General features: G+C 51.3%; 1 protein-coding gene across 13 annotated transcripts in view; it reads right to left on the reverse strand.

The window, feature by feature from the left end:
- Positions 1-210: 210 nt before the first annotated feature.
- Positions 211-16,159, reverse strand: part of ACACB (acetyl-CoA carboxylase beta) — a 67,805-nt gene continuing 51,856 nt past the window's right edge. For 8 of the 13 annotated variants that reach the window (XM_060282088.1, XM_035134363.2, XM_035134364.2 and 5 more), the window contains 17 exons: positions 15,847-16,002; positions 15,200-15,322; positions 13,943-14,212; positions 13,076-13,173; positions 12,637-12,757; positions 12,414-12,524; positions 11,625-11,768; positions 10,330-10,450; positions 8,902-8,998; positions 8,504-8,600; positions 7,973-8,108; positions 7,475-7,652; positions 6,637-6,749; positions 5,852-6,006; positions 4,409-4,579; positions 2,432-2,568; positions 212-1,996 (listed from right to left, as the gene is read on the reverse strand). In XM_060282088.1, the coding sequence (XP_060138071.1) occupies positions 1,870-1,996; positions 2,432-2,568; positions 4,409-4,579; positions 5,852-6,006; positions 6,637-6,749; positions 7,475-7,652; positions 7,973-8,108; positions 8,504-8,600; positions 8,902-8,998; positions 10,330-10,450; positions 11,625-11,768; positions 12,414-12,524; positions 12,637-12,757; positions 13,076-13,173; positions 13,943-14,212; positions 15,200-15,322; positions 15,847-16,002 (2,355 nt within the window). In that variant the 3' untranslated portion in view covers positions 212-1,869. The other 5 variants (XM_035134367.2, XM_035134369.2, XM_060282089.1 and 2 more) reach the window with 5 other exon arrangements.

A 16,159-nucleotide genomic window follows, 5' to 3' on the forward strand; every position in this document is an offset into this window, starting at 1 on the left:
GATGGTGTTTCCTGCTTGGCAAGGTGCTGGACTGGATGGCCCTTGTGGTCTCTTCTAACTCTATGATTCTGTGATTCTATGATTCTCGAAAGGTGGTAGACTCTTTTTAAACAGTGGTAGGGGGCGGGGGCATCTGCCGGGGTGCTTTAGCTATTACTCCTGCACTGCAGGGGGTTGGACTGGAGGATCCTTGGGATCCGATCCTTTCCAACTCTCTGATTCTTTGGTTCTATGGAAACCAGAAAAATGAGCACTAACAGAATTTTTATTGTTTAAGAAAACCTCCCTTGGAAAATGTAATGTCAGTTCTGCTCATATGACATGACTTGTCATCCAATGATTTTCTACTGTTGGCCTTATGATTATTTTTTTTAAATTCACAATAAAGATGGATTAATGCTAGAGGCAGTAATGGAAGAGAAGTATGTCCAAAAATAAATCAAGATTGCAATTCAGAACAAGAGCAATGGAGAGGAGATAGTTTTATGGCCAGGAACATAGTCGGAAATGCTCAGAGAATGAAAAAGACCTGTTTTGTGAGTCTCTGACATGGTAACAGACAAAATGCATGTGGCATCTGTAAATAAAATCCAGAGAGGATAATTTCTAGTAAACATAGCTGTGTTTATTAGAAGCTTGAACAGTAGAGGACCCCCCCCCCAAATGACAATGTGCACATAAATTAACATATTTGCTATGAGTAAGAGCAACTATTTTGAACTTGGTGCTCCCTTCCTTGAAGGAGGAAAGAACTCTCTTTTTCTTTTAGAAAAAACTCCCACCTGTCGCTGAACTTAACACAACATGTTCCTCAACACCCACCTGGGCTTGAATAGTCCTTGGCAGCCTGGTTTGGACACTGGAACGCGACTGTCAACACTCAACCGTGGGTAGGATTAGCAACATAAACTTCCCTTTGGTTGCCACCTTTGCCCTTTACACTCTTATATGAGGTTCTTTTTGGGGGGGGGGACTTACGCTGCTCAACATTATGCAGTTTACAGTACATTCCACCTGCCAGGTGCTGACACCTTTGAAATGCATTTTGAATTCCCAGGTTGCAGCTATTCCAACAACCTACCCAATGCCCCCGACAGGGCCAAGGCGTCCACTTAATCCCATTAGGCCAGCCTTTGATGGAAGGCACCTGGTTGGCGAAGGAGGCGCAGCCTTAGGCACCACCAGGAAATGGGCAAATGTTTCCAAGCGAAGGTGGAGATGCTGCTTTGTTTTTGAGGTGGGCAGACCCTGGCAGAATTGCCTTGCGCTCGAGGGATGCAGTTGGGACGGATGAGGGAGGGAGATGGAAAAACCCCTTTCATTAGGGAAATTGACAAAACATCCTACATCAGGCAAATAGGGCTAAAAATGTCACCTGCAACCAAGAAGCAGCAACATTTTTTGTAGGAATTTCTGCAATGTGTTCTGTGGTGCAGCGTGGCTGCAGTGCGGTCTGTGTGACACAACATTTTGCCAAGGCCTTGGAGACTGGTTTGGAAGTGGTTACTGGCATTGTTCTCCAATGAATTCCATCACAGACATTTTTTTAAAAAAAATTGTTGAAAACTGGTACTATTATTTTATAAAGACAACACATTTTGATGTGAAAAGACCCACACAGTAGCTGGGTTACATACACTTGCAGAAGACCGTCGGTTGATAGCCAGCCAGGCAGCTGCAGATAATTTTGTGCTCAGGTGAGGCCAGCCAGCTGTCCTCCAGAGGTCCGTTCCACTGCACCTGCCATGTGGCTGTGCTCTAGGAACTGCTGCTTGACTCCTGCTCTGAAGATGCATTCTGTGCTGCGCAGCTTGGCCACGAGGCTGTCAGGTCTGAAGGAGGCCAACGGGGGGCGTGTGGCTGCCCTAGTCACGAGGAGGAAGGGTTGTCCATCGTTGCCAGGAGGTGAGAGATCTGGGCCCTCTGAGCACGAGTGATGTGTTGGGTCATGTGAATGATGCAGTCCATGGCAACTTCGGGGTTTGCTTGAACTAAGCTGCAAGGGGGGGGGTGTTATGAGGAAGAAGGAAGGGAACCAAGAAACAGGGCGTTACGGGGGTTATTGAAGAATGCATGCTGCTGAATCAGGCCCATGGGAGGCCGCCCAGCCCAGCATCCTGCTCAGGATGCCCATAAGGGGAAACCCACAAGCAGGGACCCAGCACAAGAGCACTTCCCACCCACTCCCACTCCCCTCATGGCTTCTAGCCACTGGCATTCACAAGCCCCATTCTGCACTTTCAACTGGCAATAGCGACTGCAACATGAATCAGGCACCAAGCACTGGACGCTCATCCCTCCAGATCCCTGCTATGCAACTCTTTCCAGCCCAGAAATAGCCCAGATGCAGCCCCTGCAGCAAACAAGCTGAGCTTCCTCAAGCAGCCCCCCTTCTGCCTCACTTTACACAGACAGCCCCCCCCCTGCTCACTTTCGGATGCGCTTGAGGGCATAATCCCTCTTCAGGTACTTGATGTTCTCCTGGATGGCGGACTTGGCCCCGTCTTCCTCTTGCAGGTGCTTCTCAAGCCATTCCACCACCACTTGGTTGTTGTCCCAGAGGTAGCCCTAGAGGAGGAGGAGGAATGGAAACTCAGTCTGGCTTTGGAGAGAGGTTGGAGTGGGGTCCTTCACGCAGTATGCACCCCCCCCCAAAAAAAATGTATTTTTGCCTCACCCTCACTTCCAACCAAGCAGGCCTTGAAGGTTTTTGAAAATCACACAAAAGCTTGCCAAACCCATTTAACCAGAGCTGAGAATGGGATGAAATGCACAGGCTTTAAGCCCCCTTCCCTCTGTAAACTTGCCTTCCACTCTGAAAACACCACAATTTTACCCATGCTTTGTATTATTAAGGCATCTTATATCTACAGGTAGATTGCACACAGGGGTTCAGCTGCAAGTGGTACCTCGGGTTACAGACGCTTCAGGTTACAGACACTTCAGGTTACAGACTCTGCTAACCCAGAAATAGGACCTCGGCTTGAGAACATTGCTTCAGGATGAGAACAGAAATTGCACAATGGCGGTGCAGCGGCAGCAGGAGGCCCCATTAGCTAAAGTGGTACCTCAGGTTAAGAACAGTTTCAGGTTAAGGATGGACCTCCGGAATGAATTAAGTTCTTAACCAGACAGAGGTCCCACTGTATCTCCCAACCCTTGGAGGCGCTGTGTGGCCAGTGGCTGAGGTGGAAAGAGGGAGAACACCCTGCGCCCCCAGAGTACGCTGGCTTGGGCTGGAGTCCGATCTCTGTGGAGGGAACAGAGGCTACTCCAGGGGCGTACCCAGGATCAAAACTAGGGTGGGGCAAGGCATGGTCGTTCAGGGGTGGGGCCAAGGCACGGGAGGGGAGGGGCCATGAATTGGGAACATGGGCAGGGCTACAGGGCCAGTGGGCCCGACGACACCGTGGCGGCGGCTGCAGCAGCCACCTTGTACTTCTGGGGCTGGCGGCGGCGGCTACCCTGCTCAGCCGGAGAGGACGGGAGGCAGGGCCGTCCTTCCTATTGGGCTGACTGCCGCGGTGTGCCAGGCCACCCGCTCAGGGGGCACATCAAGGAGGCATACAGAGCCACCCGTGCCTCCTTTTCTGCTGGGCTGGTGAGCGAAGGAGACGCGGCTCCCCGCATTGGCTGCTGCTGCTCTCACTCAAGGGTGGCGGCAGGCGGCAGACAGAAGCAGAGGTGCCCCTGCAGGGGACGGAACGGGACAGCCAGCTGCCGGTGTCTTCTCCGCTGGACTGCTCTCGGCCCCTGCCATGCTCGGGCTGCGCAGACGGAGCTCTTCCCTCTTGCTTGCTCACTCTCCAGCCTTTTGTGTGTCGCAGCGGCAAGAGCGGGGCCTGCCTCCCCTGGCAGCCGTCCGAGCCGAGCTGAGCTGAGCCGTGGGCTGCATGTCAAGCGAGCAGCAGGAGCAGGAGCCACCCCCACCCCCTCTTCCTCACCCTTGGGGGAGGGCCGGCGGGGCGAGACCAAGCAGCAGTCTGCCCCCTGCCCGGGAAGCCCAACTCCGGCAGGAGAGCTCCGGCCCTCAGCGCCAACGGCTGCACCTGCAGCTGAGGGAAACCTGTGCTCACCCGGGCGAGGCTGCGCCAGGCCTGTCCCCTCACTTCCCCTTGCGGTTCCCTAATGCCTCCCCGCCCCTCACTAAAGCAGCTGGGGGAGCCTAGCTCGGGTAGAGGGAGAGGCAAAGCCGCCGCTTCCCGCCCACGGAGGCGTTGCTTGGGGCAAAGCAGAGGCGCGTCCTACCGCGGGGCCTGAGGAGCAAGAGGGAGAGGTGTCCCGCCGGCCCCTCAGCGCTGCCCGGACGCCTCCCCATTTTTGCTTCTAGGGGGCAGCTGCCCCCCCTGTCCCATGCTGGGTACACCCATGGGCTACTCCATCCTTGCAACAGAGCCAATCCAAGCACCTTCACGGCACCCTCTGTTTCCAGGAACCATCGTCGCAGCATGGACTGGATGTGGCTGTTGCTTAACTCGCTGTGAGCCTCTAGGATCTCTGCCTTCATGACTTCCTCCAGCAGGAGGCGCCGCAAACGCCAGTAGAAGAACGCCCGGGCATTTTTCCACTGGAGAATGTCCTAAAAGGGAGCAAATAAGGTTGTTGCTAGTTAATTTTTTATGGGAATATTAATGAATTATTGCACTGGACGGAGGAAGCTTATCAGGATATTCACGTTATCCAGTGTTGTAGACATACTTAACCACAGAATCATAGAATCATAGATTTGAAAGAGACCACAAGGGCCATCCAGTCCAACCCCTTGCCAAGCAGGACCCCCTTAGGCAGCCTGAATGATGGTGTAGTCCAGGGGTCCCCAAACTTACCCGGCTTTGGGCCGGATGCCTGCTGCGCTGATTGTGTGGTAGGCCGGAGGGTGGGGGAGCGCGTGGGAGGGGGCATGAGAGCGCGCGGCTGTGCGCGCCCATGCGCATGTGCAAACACTATTTCTGGCACACTCCTGACCTGGAAAGCGCCAGAAATAGCTTGTGTGCATGTGCAGAAGCCTCCTCCGATCCAGAAGTACACTGGAAATGACGCTTGCGCATACGCACAAGCTATTTCTGTCGCTTTTCCGGGTCGGAAGTCGGCAGCTGCGCCGCACCGGGCCACATAAAAGAGCCTCGGGGGCCGTATGTGGCCCCCAGGCCATAGTCTGGGGACCCCTGGTGTAGTGGTTAAGCCAGTGTGGTGTAGTGGTTAAGAGCGGTAGACTCGTAATCTGGTGAACCGGGTTCGCATCTCTGCTCCTCCACATGCAGCTGCTGGGTGACCTTGGGCTAGTCACACTTCTTTGAAGTCTCTCAGCCCCACCCACCTCACAGAGTGTTTGTTGTGGGGGAGGAAGGGAAAGGAGATTGTTAGCCGCTTTGAAACTCCTTCGGGTAGTGATAAAGCAGGATATCAAATCCAAACTCTTCTTCTTCCTCTTCTTCTCTCCGTCAACTCTCCGTCAACTCCGGAGGTCTTAGCAAGTCTGGGGCCAACCATGAGAGTGGGAGGCCCACACACCTGGGGGTAGCAGGTTGGGCAAATATGGCTCAGAAGCTGAGCAAGTTCATGAGCCCACTTTCATTGCATGCTTTCTCCAAGATATTCTGCCCAGCAAAGACCCTTCCCTGCATTTTATCTTCATGATAACCCTGTGAGGGAGGTTAGGGTGAGATGGGAGCACAAGGGAGATGCAGCAAGCATTAGAGTGGAACAACGACTCGAGCCCTTGTTTGTCCTACTTGAATGAAATGAAAAACAGTTCCTACACCTTCTCAGGCATGCGGGATGATCAGACTCATTCCAGAGGCTGGAAGAACAGATAATTTGGGAGCAAGAAGAAAAAACCCCATGGCTTAACTGTAACAACTCCTTTCTCCTGCATCCTCCCTGGCGTGTCATGGAGGTCAGCAAACTGCACTGCCACCTGGTGGTATATGGGGAGGAGGTAATCCTCGCGGGTCTTCAGCTGATTCTCCAGCTCCTTGTGCTCCTCTGCAGAGAGCGTCAGGGAACCTGTTAATCCCAGAATACAAGAAGTATTTGTAGGAGAAGACAAAATCTGTAGACACCAGAAAAAGCACCTCATCCGTGGTAGGGAGGAAGAAGGACTATAGAGCTCACTGGTCAGGGCATCTGCCTTGCAAGCAGAAGGTCCCAGGCTCCATCTCCCCTGGGGTCTCTGGGTGAGTCTTGGAAAGGACTCCCTGCCTGAAACCCCAAAGAATTGGTGTGGATAACGTTGAGCTCGAGAGACCACTCGTCGGACTCTGTGGAAAGCAGCTTCTTCTGTTCTGACTTCCAGGTTCACCAGAGGAACTTTGCCAACCTGGTGCCCTCCAGATGTTTGGGTAGGCATCTTCCTTCAAGCCCAGCCAGCAGGGCCATGGTTCTGCCATCCTGCAGCTGTGCTGGATGGGGCCAATGGAGGCTCCAGGGTGGCGCAGTCTGCTCTAGCAAAACATGCCAAAAAGAGCACATCAAGAACATTTGCTCTCCCCCACCCTGGAACAAATACGGCCTTTGAAAATGGGTAGAAACCTTATTCCATGTGAATGAGCCCAAGGCCAAGCTTTAAGGTGAAGGTGTGTGTGTCGGGGGGGGGGAGAGGCAGGAAACAGCCCCACATCTCTTCCCTTTCCTTACCCAGCTGCTCAGCAATCCTGGCACAGGTGGCATCAATCCTCCTCATGGTCTTCAGTAGCTCCTTCCTCCGGAACTTGATCTCCACCGTGCCTTCAGCTTCTAAGATGCCCCCCCTGGAAATCAAAGCCATTTTGCAGAAACAGAGACCAGAGGCTTCCAGGAGCTGCCCAAATTGGGGCTCTTGCACTCTTTCCAGCCAGACATCCTTGTGGCCTTTAAGTGCACACCTGGTGGAGATGTTCAGCCAGGCTCCATGGAAGTGGTCGCTTTGGATCAGAGACTGGGCCCTCGGGGGGGGGTCCAGATGTTAAGAACATCAGAACCCAAGAAGAGTCTGCTGGTTCAGGCTAAAGGCAGCTCATCTAGTCCAGCATCCTGTTCTTACAGGGGCCAAGCAGATGCCCAATACAGGAAACGCGCAAGCAGGACCTGAGCACATGAGCAACCCTGCCCTCTTGCAGTTTCCAGCAATTGGCATTCAGAAGCATGGCTGCCTCACACAACACATAATTAGACTATGGAACTCCCTGCCACAGGAGGCAGTGATGGCCACTAACTTGGATGGCTTCAAAAGAGGGCTGGACAAATTCACAGAGGAGAGGGCTGTCAGTGCTACTCGCCACAATGGCTATTATCTGCCTCCATGGCTGGAAGAAGCAGTGCTTCTGAATACTAGTTTCTTGAAGCCCTCCTGGGGGAGAGGGCTCTTTCGCTCGGGTGCTGCTGGCCAGTTTCTCTTTGGGGATGCTGGGCTGGATGGGCCCTTGGCCTGACCCAGCAGCAGGACTCTTCTGATGACAAGACTGCCTAACAGGAGAGGGCCTCCGTCAGTACCCACCTGCTCTCTCTGTCTGCATACAGCTCCATGTGAAGAGGATTGATAGTTGGATCAATCACCACCCAGGAGCCTCCGCGGAGCTCAGCATGGGGAGGGATGTAGACAAGGGCTGGCTGCTTGAATTGCCGAAGGCTGTCCACAATATACGCCCCAAACTTCAGCACCTGGTCATACATGTCTGCAAGCAGGGCAGAAGTCAAGGCCAGCTCCAGGGAGAAAATAACCTCACTGGGTGTTTTTTTTAAATTAAACTTATTTGCCACTCTTTTAAGCAAAGTAACTCGAAACGATTGACAACAATAAGTAAAGAACATTTACATTAAAACCAGCATAAAGCAAGCAAGCCTCCCTGGGAAGAGCATTTCCCAAGTGGGGAGACACCACTGAAAAGGCCCCGTTCTCAGGTTGCTGCCTTCCTGTCCTCCTATGGAAGTGGCACATGAAGAAGCGTCTCAGGTGACCATGGTCATCTCATACAAGGAGAGGTGTGTGAGTTACCTTTCATCCCACCAGAGAACCCTCTCCAGTTGGCAAAAATCAAAAGAGGAAGGCGTTCACGGTCAAAGTCTCTGATAGCCTGGGCTGTTTTAAAGGCCGAATCCGGAAACCAAACCTGTCCAGCTTGCTGGATTATCTAGGAAGGAGTGAACAGAAGAGGTTGGGGGGGGGGACACCCTTCAAAACCAAAAACTTAGAAAAAAGGGAAGCAGGTAAAAATTTCAGATCCTGGTGACAGCAGCCAATGGCTAATGGGAGGTTACCAAAAGTGGCTTGTTTTTTTTTGCCATTTTCAAATGAACATTCAAGCCAAAGCTTCTCCCCCCCCCCACACACACAATGAATTGGGAATGTCCATGTTTCAAGGGATGTGTCATAGCAGAAGAGGAGCCATGTGGTCTGTGGACTTTTTACACAAGAAATGTAGAGGTCACCAAAATAACAGGGCAGCTTGAGAAGAACAATACAGGTTCATGGGAAAGATAAAATCCGCAGTGGTACAGGAATGCAAATGCCTCTAGCGCTCCCAACCTTCGCTTCTGATTCCGGGTTTGCTGGATCAGCCGGCACCGCCAACTCCACTGTTCGGGTCTCCACTGCGATCACACCCACCGGGATCCCTCCCAGCCTGCAAAGAATCCGAAGGAGGGAAAAGAGCTTCATGTGGACTGCATGCAAAACAAATGAAAAACTATTTAAAGACTCCAACAGCATTTCAATGATCTTAAGGACTAGGAATCCTATTTATGCAAAAGGCAGAAAGCAGAGACTTTCATTCTGCACCAGGCACTAAATGGCCTAGGTGCTGTGACAAAGGCAGGAGTGTAGCCCACCCTGGTAACTGATCAGGCAGCCATTGGGGGCACCTTTAAGAACATGCTAGTCCCCCCCCCAACTGCCTCTAGTAAGAGGGAAGATTCGGCCAATACCTGGCTCTGCCAACCACCACCGTCTGGGCCCAGGGCTGCATCATCTCCATGAAAGAGCCGTGGTCAAAGAAGCCGTTTTGCCAGGATCCCTTCACAGCTGCCCAATAAAGGAATGGGGGAAAGAGACACTGAGAAAAGTCTGGCTGTGACCTTCCAAAGCCACAACCACTTCATATCATATATGCTGCATTCATTCTATGCAAAGCTGGGGAAATGTCGTAGCAACAGAGAACGAGGGAGAAGAGAAGACACCTCGTAAATGCAGTCCCAGGCTCAAAGAGCCTTGACTGCCACGTTGAGCTGCAGTTAGTGCAGAATGCTGCAGCATGATAGCTGACAGGCGGAGGGCTCATCCCCTTGCAACACCTTATGCTCCGAGATCTGCACCAGCCACTGATTCGCTGCCAGGTGTTACTATTACTACTATTAGTACACAGAGCCCTTAACAACTTGGGACCAGTGTAACCTGGGAGGAGAAGGCAGGCAACAGGCAGGTGTCTGGCAGATTGCTTATGCAGCTTGCCTCCATTTTCAGCTTTTTTTTCCTTTTAAAAAAACTTTCACAGTGGAGTTTATGATCTTTTGCATGTTTGACCCACATCTTATAATTATGTGATTCACAATGCTTTTGGTTTTATACTGTATTTTGGGCTGTAAGATCCTAAGAGCTCAGCGCCCAATCCTGAGACCTTGGGGCAGCCTTTGGTGATATCATTGGCGGCTGGAGCCCAGTGATGCTCTTAGGCACGACACATTAAGCATTAACCATAGTCGCCCAGAGCATGTCGTCCAAATAAAAACATGACGTCTACAAATGAGCAAATATGTCACTGGATGGAAATTCCCCTGGGAAAACCTGGCCTTTACAGCTGAAACGGAGCAGGTATCTGTGGGGTTTTCCATGGATTGACATTTGCTCTGATTCAGTTGCGAAGGGAAGGTTTGCCTGGGGTAAGCAGCAGGTCAAATGGAAAACCCCTCAGACCCGGGGTTTTTTAGGCAGGGGACAAACAGAACTATGGATGAGCCTTGAGCCTTGGAGATGGAGGTTAATTGGGAGAGGGGAAGGGGGAAGATCTTCCAGAGAGTCTATGCAATAACCTTCAGCCAGCTCCTGCCAGGCTGAAGCCTGTAAGCTTCAAGCATAGCCTATTATTAGGAGTAATGACAAGAACAACAACAATGGCAACCTCCCTCTGTCACCTGGAGAGGGCCAGGCAAACCTAGTGACTTCAGGTCAGCCCTGGAAGTCTGGCAACCAAATTGTAGATTTGCTTTGATGACACTGATCAGGAGGAAATGTCAATGAAGAAAATTCCAGGTCAGAAACAATTCCCCTGCTAGTACCTTTGCAACCCCTCCCATTGCAGTTCCATACCTCCAAAAGCATTGCAGAATTCTTGCAGTTGGGTTAGTGCCTGTACTTACTGGGGTGAGGTCTCCCTGCCAGCATCCACCGGGGATCATAAGGAGCTTTGGAAGGGACAAAGTCAATTTCTCTGTCAATGGGGTCACTTGTGGTGGTGATAGGCAAAGGGCTACAATTGTCCTACAAGAAGAAACTTCTCTTAAACGAGCTTTAAACAAAACGAGAGCCCTGAGAAGATGATCAAGAAAGGAAGAAATTAGGGCTGCTTAGCTCTGAGAATGTGAAGAGCATCTTATAGAACAGGGGTCAGCAACCTTTTCCAGCCGTGGGCCGGTCCACCATCCCTCAGACCATGTGGTGTGCCGGACTATATTTTGCAGGGGGGGATGAACGAATTCCTATGCCCCACAAATAACCCAGAGATGCATTTTAAATAAAAGGACACATTCTACTCATGTAAAAACATGCTGATTCCCAGACCATCCATGGGCCGGATTTAGAAGGCGGTTGGGCTGCATCCGGCGCATGGACCTTAGGTTGCCTACCCCTGTTATAGAATCAAAGCCTCATAGAGTTGTAGAGTTGGAAGGGACCCTCTTTCTCCCTCCAAGGGGATGGCAAAGGAGGCCTTGGGGAGGGGGTCAGGCCACCTGTGCCCACAGAGAGGGTGGTCAGCAATATATCCCATGGCCCCAGTGAATGCCCTTCCTGGAATCATAGGGTCGCATCCTCAGCCCGTCAATTAAACCTACATAAATCTGCCCTCCTATTTATGAGAGAAGCAGGACAGAGAATTCTAAGATGGTGGCCATCAACTACAGTCATACCTTGAAAGTCGAACGGAATCCATCCCGGAAGTCCATTCGACTTCCAAAACGTTTGGAAACCAAACCTGCAGCCAATTGGAACCCGTGGAACCCACGTCAGACATTCAGGTTCCAAAGAATGTTCACAAACCGGAACACTCATTTCCGGGTTTGCGGCATTTGGGAGCCAAAATGTTTGACTCACAAGGTGTTTGACCTCCGAGGTATGACTGTTCTGGATTTTTATTTATTTATTGGTAATTCCCTTTTTAATTTTTTTAATCATCATTATTTTTTTATGTTACGTCTGCTGCCCAGTTAAGATAGGGGAAAAAAATTTCAGTCAATTAAGATACCAGTACTTTAGTCTAAGAATTTATTTATGGATAGGTTTTGTTTTCACAAGGAAGAAAACTAGAACATGACAATAATAAATGAATGAAACAAACATTGCACCCCTGGTGTTTATCACCTCTATTAGGATAGATGATAATTATGAGGCAAGAGGAATTGTGAGGATCATCAAAGCTCTGTTGCCCTCAACTTACCTTTGGCATAAATGTGAGCCACTGCAGAATAGTGTAGACGCCTTCAAAATCATCTGGAACTGTTACGTGGGAAACGCCATTATTGTGCATGATCTGCACCCCTCCAAGCTGGTTGTTTGAAGTATACACTTCACGGCCCAAGACCTGGTCCAAAAACACAACCCCAATCCAAGAAGAACATCAGAGGAACCCTACCGGATCAGGCCAATGGCAACCCATTTGCTCCAGCCTCCTGCTCTCACAGGGGCCAACCAGAAGCCTATGGGAAGCCAGCAAACAGGTCCCAAGTACAGGATCTGTCCCTCCCCGCCAGCCCCACTTGCCAGCAACTGGCTTCCTCCAGGGGGGAAGCAGCAGGACAACATGAAGTGTGGAGAAGCCCCATGTGTCATGAGAGGGAGAGAAGGACTTTCCCCAGGCCAGGCATAATTCTGTAAACTTCCATTGTGTCGCCTCTCACTCACCTTCTCTCCAAACTAAAAGGTCCCAAATGCTGCAACATGTGTAGGACTGTGATTCAAATCACGTAGGGAGATGCAGTGACTTTCTTTTTACATCTCCAAAATATTTCATGTGCAGAGAGAGAAATCGTTCCATCCTTTCTCCCACCCCAGCTGAGATGGTCTGGGAGTGGGTGGCTCCTTGGCCAAGAGGCAGACATGGCCAAATGAGGGCCACCCAGCTGAGAAGATGAAGAGAGCTCCAGGGAAAGCAAAAGGAAATGGAGTGCCAAGAAGGATCTCACAATGGAACATGTAGGAAGCTTAGAGAATGCAGCCTGCTCACTACCTTATTCAGAGCTCCAGCTCCGGTCAGAATGATGTGGGAATTGTCCACCTGGATCACCCGCTGGCCCAGCCTCACCAGGTAAGCCCCAATTCCGATGGCACGGCAGGTCACCTGCAGGAGACAGAAAGAGCCCAGGGCCGCTTTGAGTCCCACTCTGGGGAAAAGCAGGACATACATACATACATACATACATACATACATACATACATACATACATACATACCATGCTGATGGTGACAATTTCATCATAGGCAAGAGAAGACTCCCCAGCAATGGTGCCCGACGCTCTTAAGTTCTCCACGCCAAAGCCTTCTTCTTTGCCAATGATATCGGTGATGACGTACCTGCCGGAGGCCGAGGCCGAGGCAGCTGAAAGATGGAGCCAGGCAGGGCAAGACCCCAAGAGTTCCTCCCTCCCTCCCTCCCTCCCTCCCTCCCTCCCTCCCTCCCTCCCTCCCAGGAAGGAGGGAAGCTGCCTGACAGCCAAGCAAAGCACTGGTCCATCTAGCCCGGAACTTGGCTGCCTTCCCATGACTGGTAGAGGCTCTCTGGGATTGCAGACACGGTTGTTGTTTTCCCCGGTCTTACCTAGAGATATCCCTGGGGGTTGAACACACCACCTTCTGCAGGCTAGCCAAGACAGGGGGACACCATTCACTCACCTCGACTCGCCGGCTTCCTCAACGTGCTCACAGTGAACAGAGTTTGTGGAGCTGATCCTGGTGTACTCCTGCGGGGTCAGGTACAGATACTTGAAGCCCTTTGGAAAAAGAGAGCGGAACAACATCAGTTGGGGAAACTGGGGGCACCACTTGGAAATCTCATGCTCAGGCGACACCTGGTACAAACCAGTTGAAAAAACGAGGCCACTGCGCTAGATGCCCTTACAGAAAACAAAGCACCAGTTGAGAGCAGATAACTCTTTGGCAAATGGGGAGGGGCTTTTGAAATGGACTGAAGTGCCAAGAAGTCCTTGCACCCCACTCCACTTCAGCACACCCTTAGACTTGAAACTGGCAGGGTTTTTATTTGAAATCATAAGATTTTAAATTATGTACTAGGAAGGAAATTTATTATGGCATAAGTTTTTTTTTGCAGACTTGAACCCACGGTGTCAGCTGAACATCCAATGAAGTGGCAGCCATGATAAATCTGTTAGGCTTTAAGGTGCCCTTCTTGCAAGAGACTAACATGGTTGCCCCTCTGGAAGTCTCATGTATTAAGGGCATGATCCTGGGGAGACTGTTGCTGTGCCTGAGGCAGAGCATATTGAGGCTGAAAGCTATCAATGGCCGCCACCGCCTCCTCCTCCTCCTTTAAAGTCATCCAAGTGGGTGGCCCTCATTGCCTCCTGTGCAAAAGAATTCCATCATTTAACTATGTGTTGCTTTAAAAATGACTGGCTTCCTGTGGGTCTTAACTTCCACTTCCAATGGCTGCTTTCTGCAGAGGAAAATGTCTCGGGGTTCTACCCTAGTGAAACTCTCTTTTTTTTGGGGGGGGGGGTAATCTGCCAGAAAGCCGCATACCTTGTATGGATCTGCAGGGTCCACCCAGCCCACCTGGAACTTGTGCTTGATCTCATCAGCAAACCCAATGCGGGCCCCACTGTTGGCTGCAATGTAGATCCTGGGGATGCCTTCGCTGCGCGCCAGCTCTGAAGCACGCAGGAAGAGGAGGTCTTCCTCCGGCCCAAATGACCCGATCTTGTAGGTGATGTCATTGCTAATGACCACAATGTCACGGCCTCGGGGGTACTCGGGGGTCTTCATCTTCATCTTGAAGGCCACCATCCCAATCTGGAAGGATATTGAGGAAGAAGGAGAGGTGAAGAAATTACCACCTGTATGTTCTGGAGGTTTTGTCCACAAAGCTGACATTGATTGCTTTCAAAGAATAGCAAGAGTTATGGTTATGGTTAAGTGAACAGCAAAAGCCAATGAGGTCATTTGTCTGAGAGCATTATCCAGCTTCCCCATCTCTCCTCAGTGGGCCTCCTATTGCCCTTGCCCCACCTCAGCAGCGAAAATACTGGATCTAGAGAGCCGAGAGCCAGCTTCTCTGCCTGCGCCTTTGCCATAAGAACATATTAGGCTGGATAAGGCCAAAGCGGCCCATCCATCTGGTCCAGCCTCCTGTTCTCACAGGGGCCAACCAGGTGGCCCCAAGGGAAACCCTGCAAGCAGGACCTGAGCACCAGAGCTCTCTTCCCTCAACTGGGATTCAGAAGCATGGCTGGCCTCTGACCTTGGCGGCAGGTAATAGCCCTTGCGGCTAGTAGGCCTTGATAGCCCCCTCCCCCATGAATTTACCCAGTGCCCTTTGAAAGCCATCCCAGCCTCTGGTGGGAGTTTGTTCTATAGCTTCTCTCATGCTGCCTCTCACTCACATTTTCTGTAGACCTTTGCTCACACGGGAATTGCTCCAACTCCTTGATCATATTGGTTGTCCTTTTCTGAACCTTTTCCAACTCTACAATATTTTCTTTGAGGGGAGGTGATCAGAACTGCACTTGCACCACCTATTGTTGTAGTGGTAACATGGTCAGACTAGGGTTCAAATCCCCACTCAGGATGACCTTGGGCCAGTCTCTGCCTCTCAACCCAACCTACCTCATAGGACTGTTGTGGGGATAAAATGAGGGAAAAAACCACGTTTGTCACCTTGAGCTCCTTGGAGGAAAAGGTGGAATATAAAACTAATCAATCAATCCAATGGCATTATGATATTGGCGTTTTTCAGTTCCTTTCCTAGCATGGGATTTGCCTTTTCCACGGCTGCCCTACCTCATTTCCTCCAGGCAGCCTGTTCATCTGTACCAGCTGCCCCTGAGAATCCAGCACTAATTCCGTGTAGGTCAGGATACCTGCAGGGTCTGCTTCCGTGGAACCCCACAACTTGAACAGAGCCTGGAGAGGAACCAACATGAGAGCCGTTTTTGAAAACAAGGAGCCACAGGCAAAACAATGGAGTGCCACTCTTTCTTACTCCAGAAGATCCAGTGTGTCAAGGGTTCCTGGCCCAGCTTCTGCAGTGGGGTGAGAATCCAGTGGCTCTCCAGCTCTGACTCACCTTCCCAGCCAGGAGGACCAAGGAAGAAAGGAGAAGCCATCCGGAAGCCTGGAGGGCGATGGACTCCTCACTGCTGCTCTTAGGGCTGCAGTTAGACCAAAGCAGCCCTGCCTCCCCCTCCCCCCATACTCCAGCAGCTGTGTCTCACTATCAGTTCTGGAGGAACAGGGACTAGAGGGTTTTAAAAAATAAGTAATGTAAACCTCAAACCCCTTTCTGACGAGAGCTGACTGTGGGATGGGGGCTGTGTGTGCAACAGTGTGCACAATCCCTCTTCGGAATTGGAGCCTGCTCTTCCCACTTACAAAGCATTTCTCTGATCCAACAGAAGGAGACGTGGGGGGCCTCCTCCTTAGCTCACCTGCCGGAACATCTCAAGGAAGTCGTAGACGTAGGTGGTGCCGAGTGACTGGGCCTGAAAGCGCTTGGATTGAAGCAGGTCTTTGGTGACGTACGGAGTGTTGATGAGCATCCCGTGCAGAGGTCCCTGCTTGTCTCCATAGGAGTGGAACATGATCTAGTCCAGGAGGCAAAGCACAGAGTCAGGCCGGCTCCTCCTCACTCTTCCCCACAGACTTCTACACTTGTGAAATCAAAGCTGTTCCAAACCCGGCAATAGAGTTTGTGGGGGGGGGCAGAACTTGGCCACATTCACTCCATACATTTAAAGCGCT

Source organism: Zootoca vivipara, chromosome 13, assembly GCF_963506605.1.
Source record: "Zootoca vivipara chromosome 13, rZooViv1.1, whole genome shotgun sequence".
Taxonomy (NCBI): domain Eukaryota; kingdom Metazoa; phylum Chordata; class Lepidosauria; order Squamata; family Lacertidae; genus Zootoca; species Zootoca vivipara.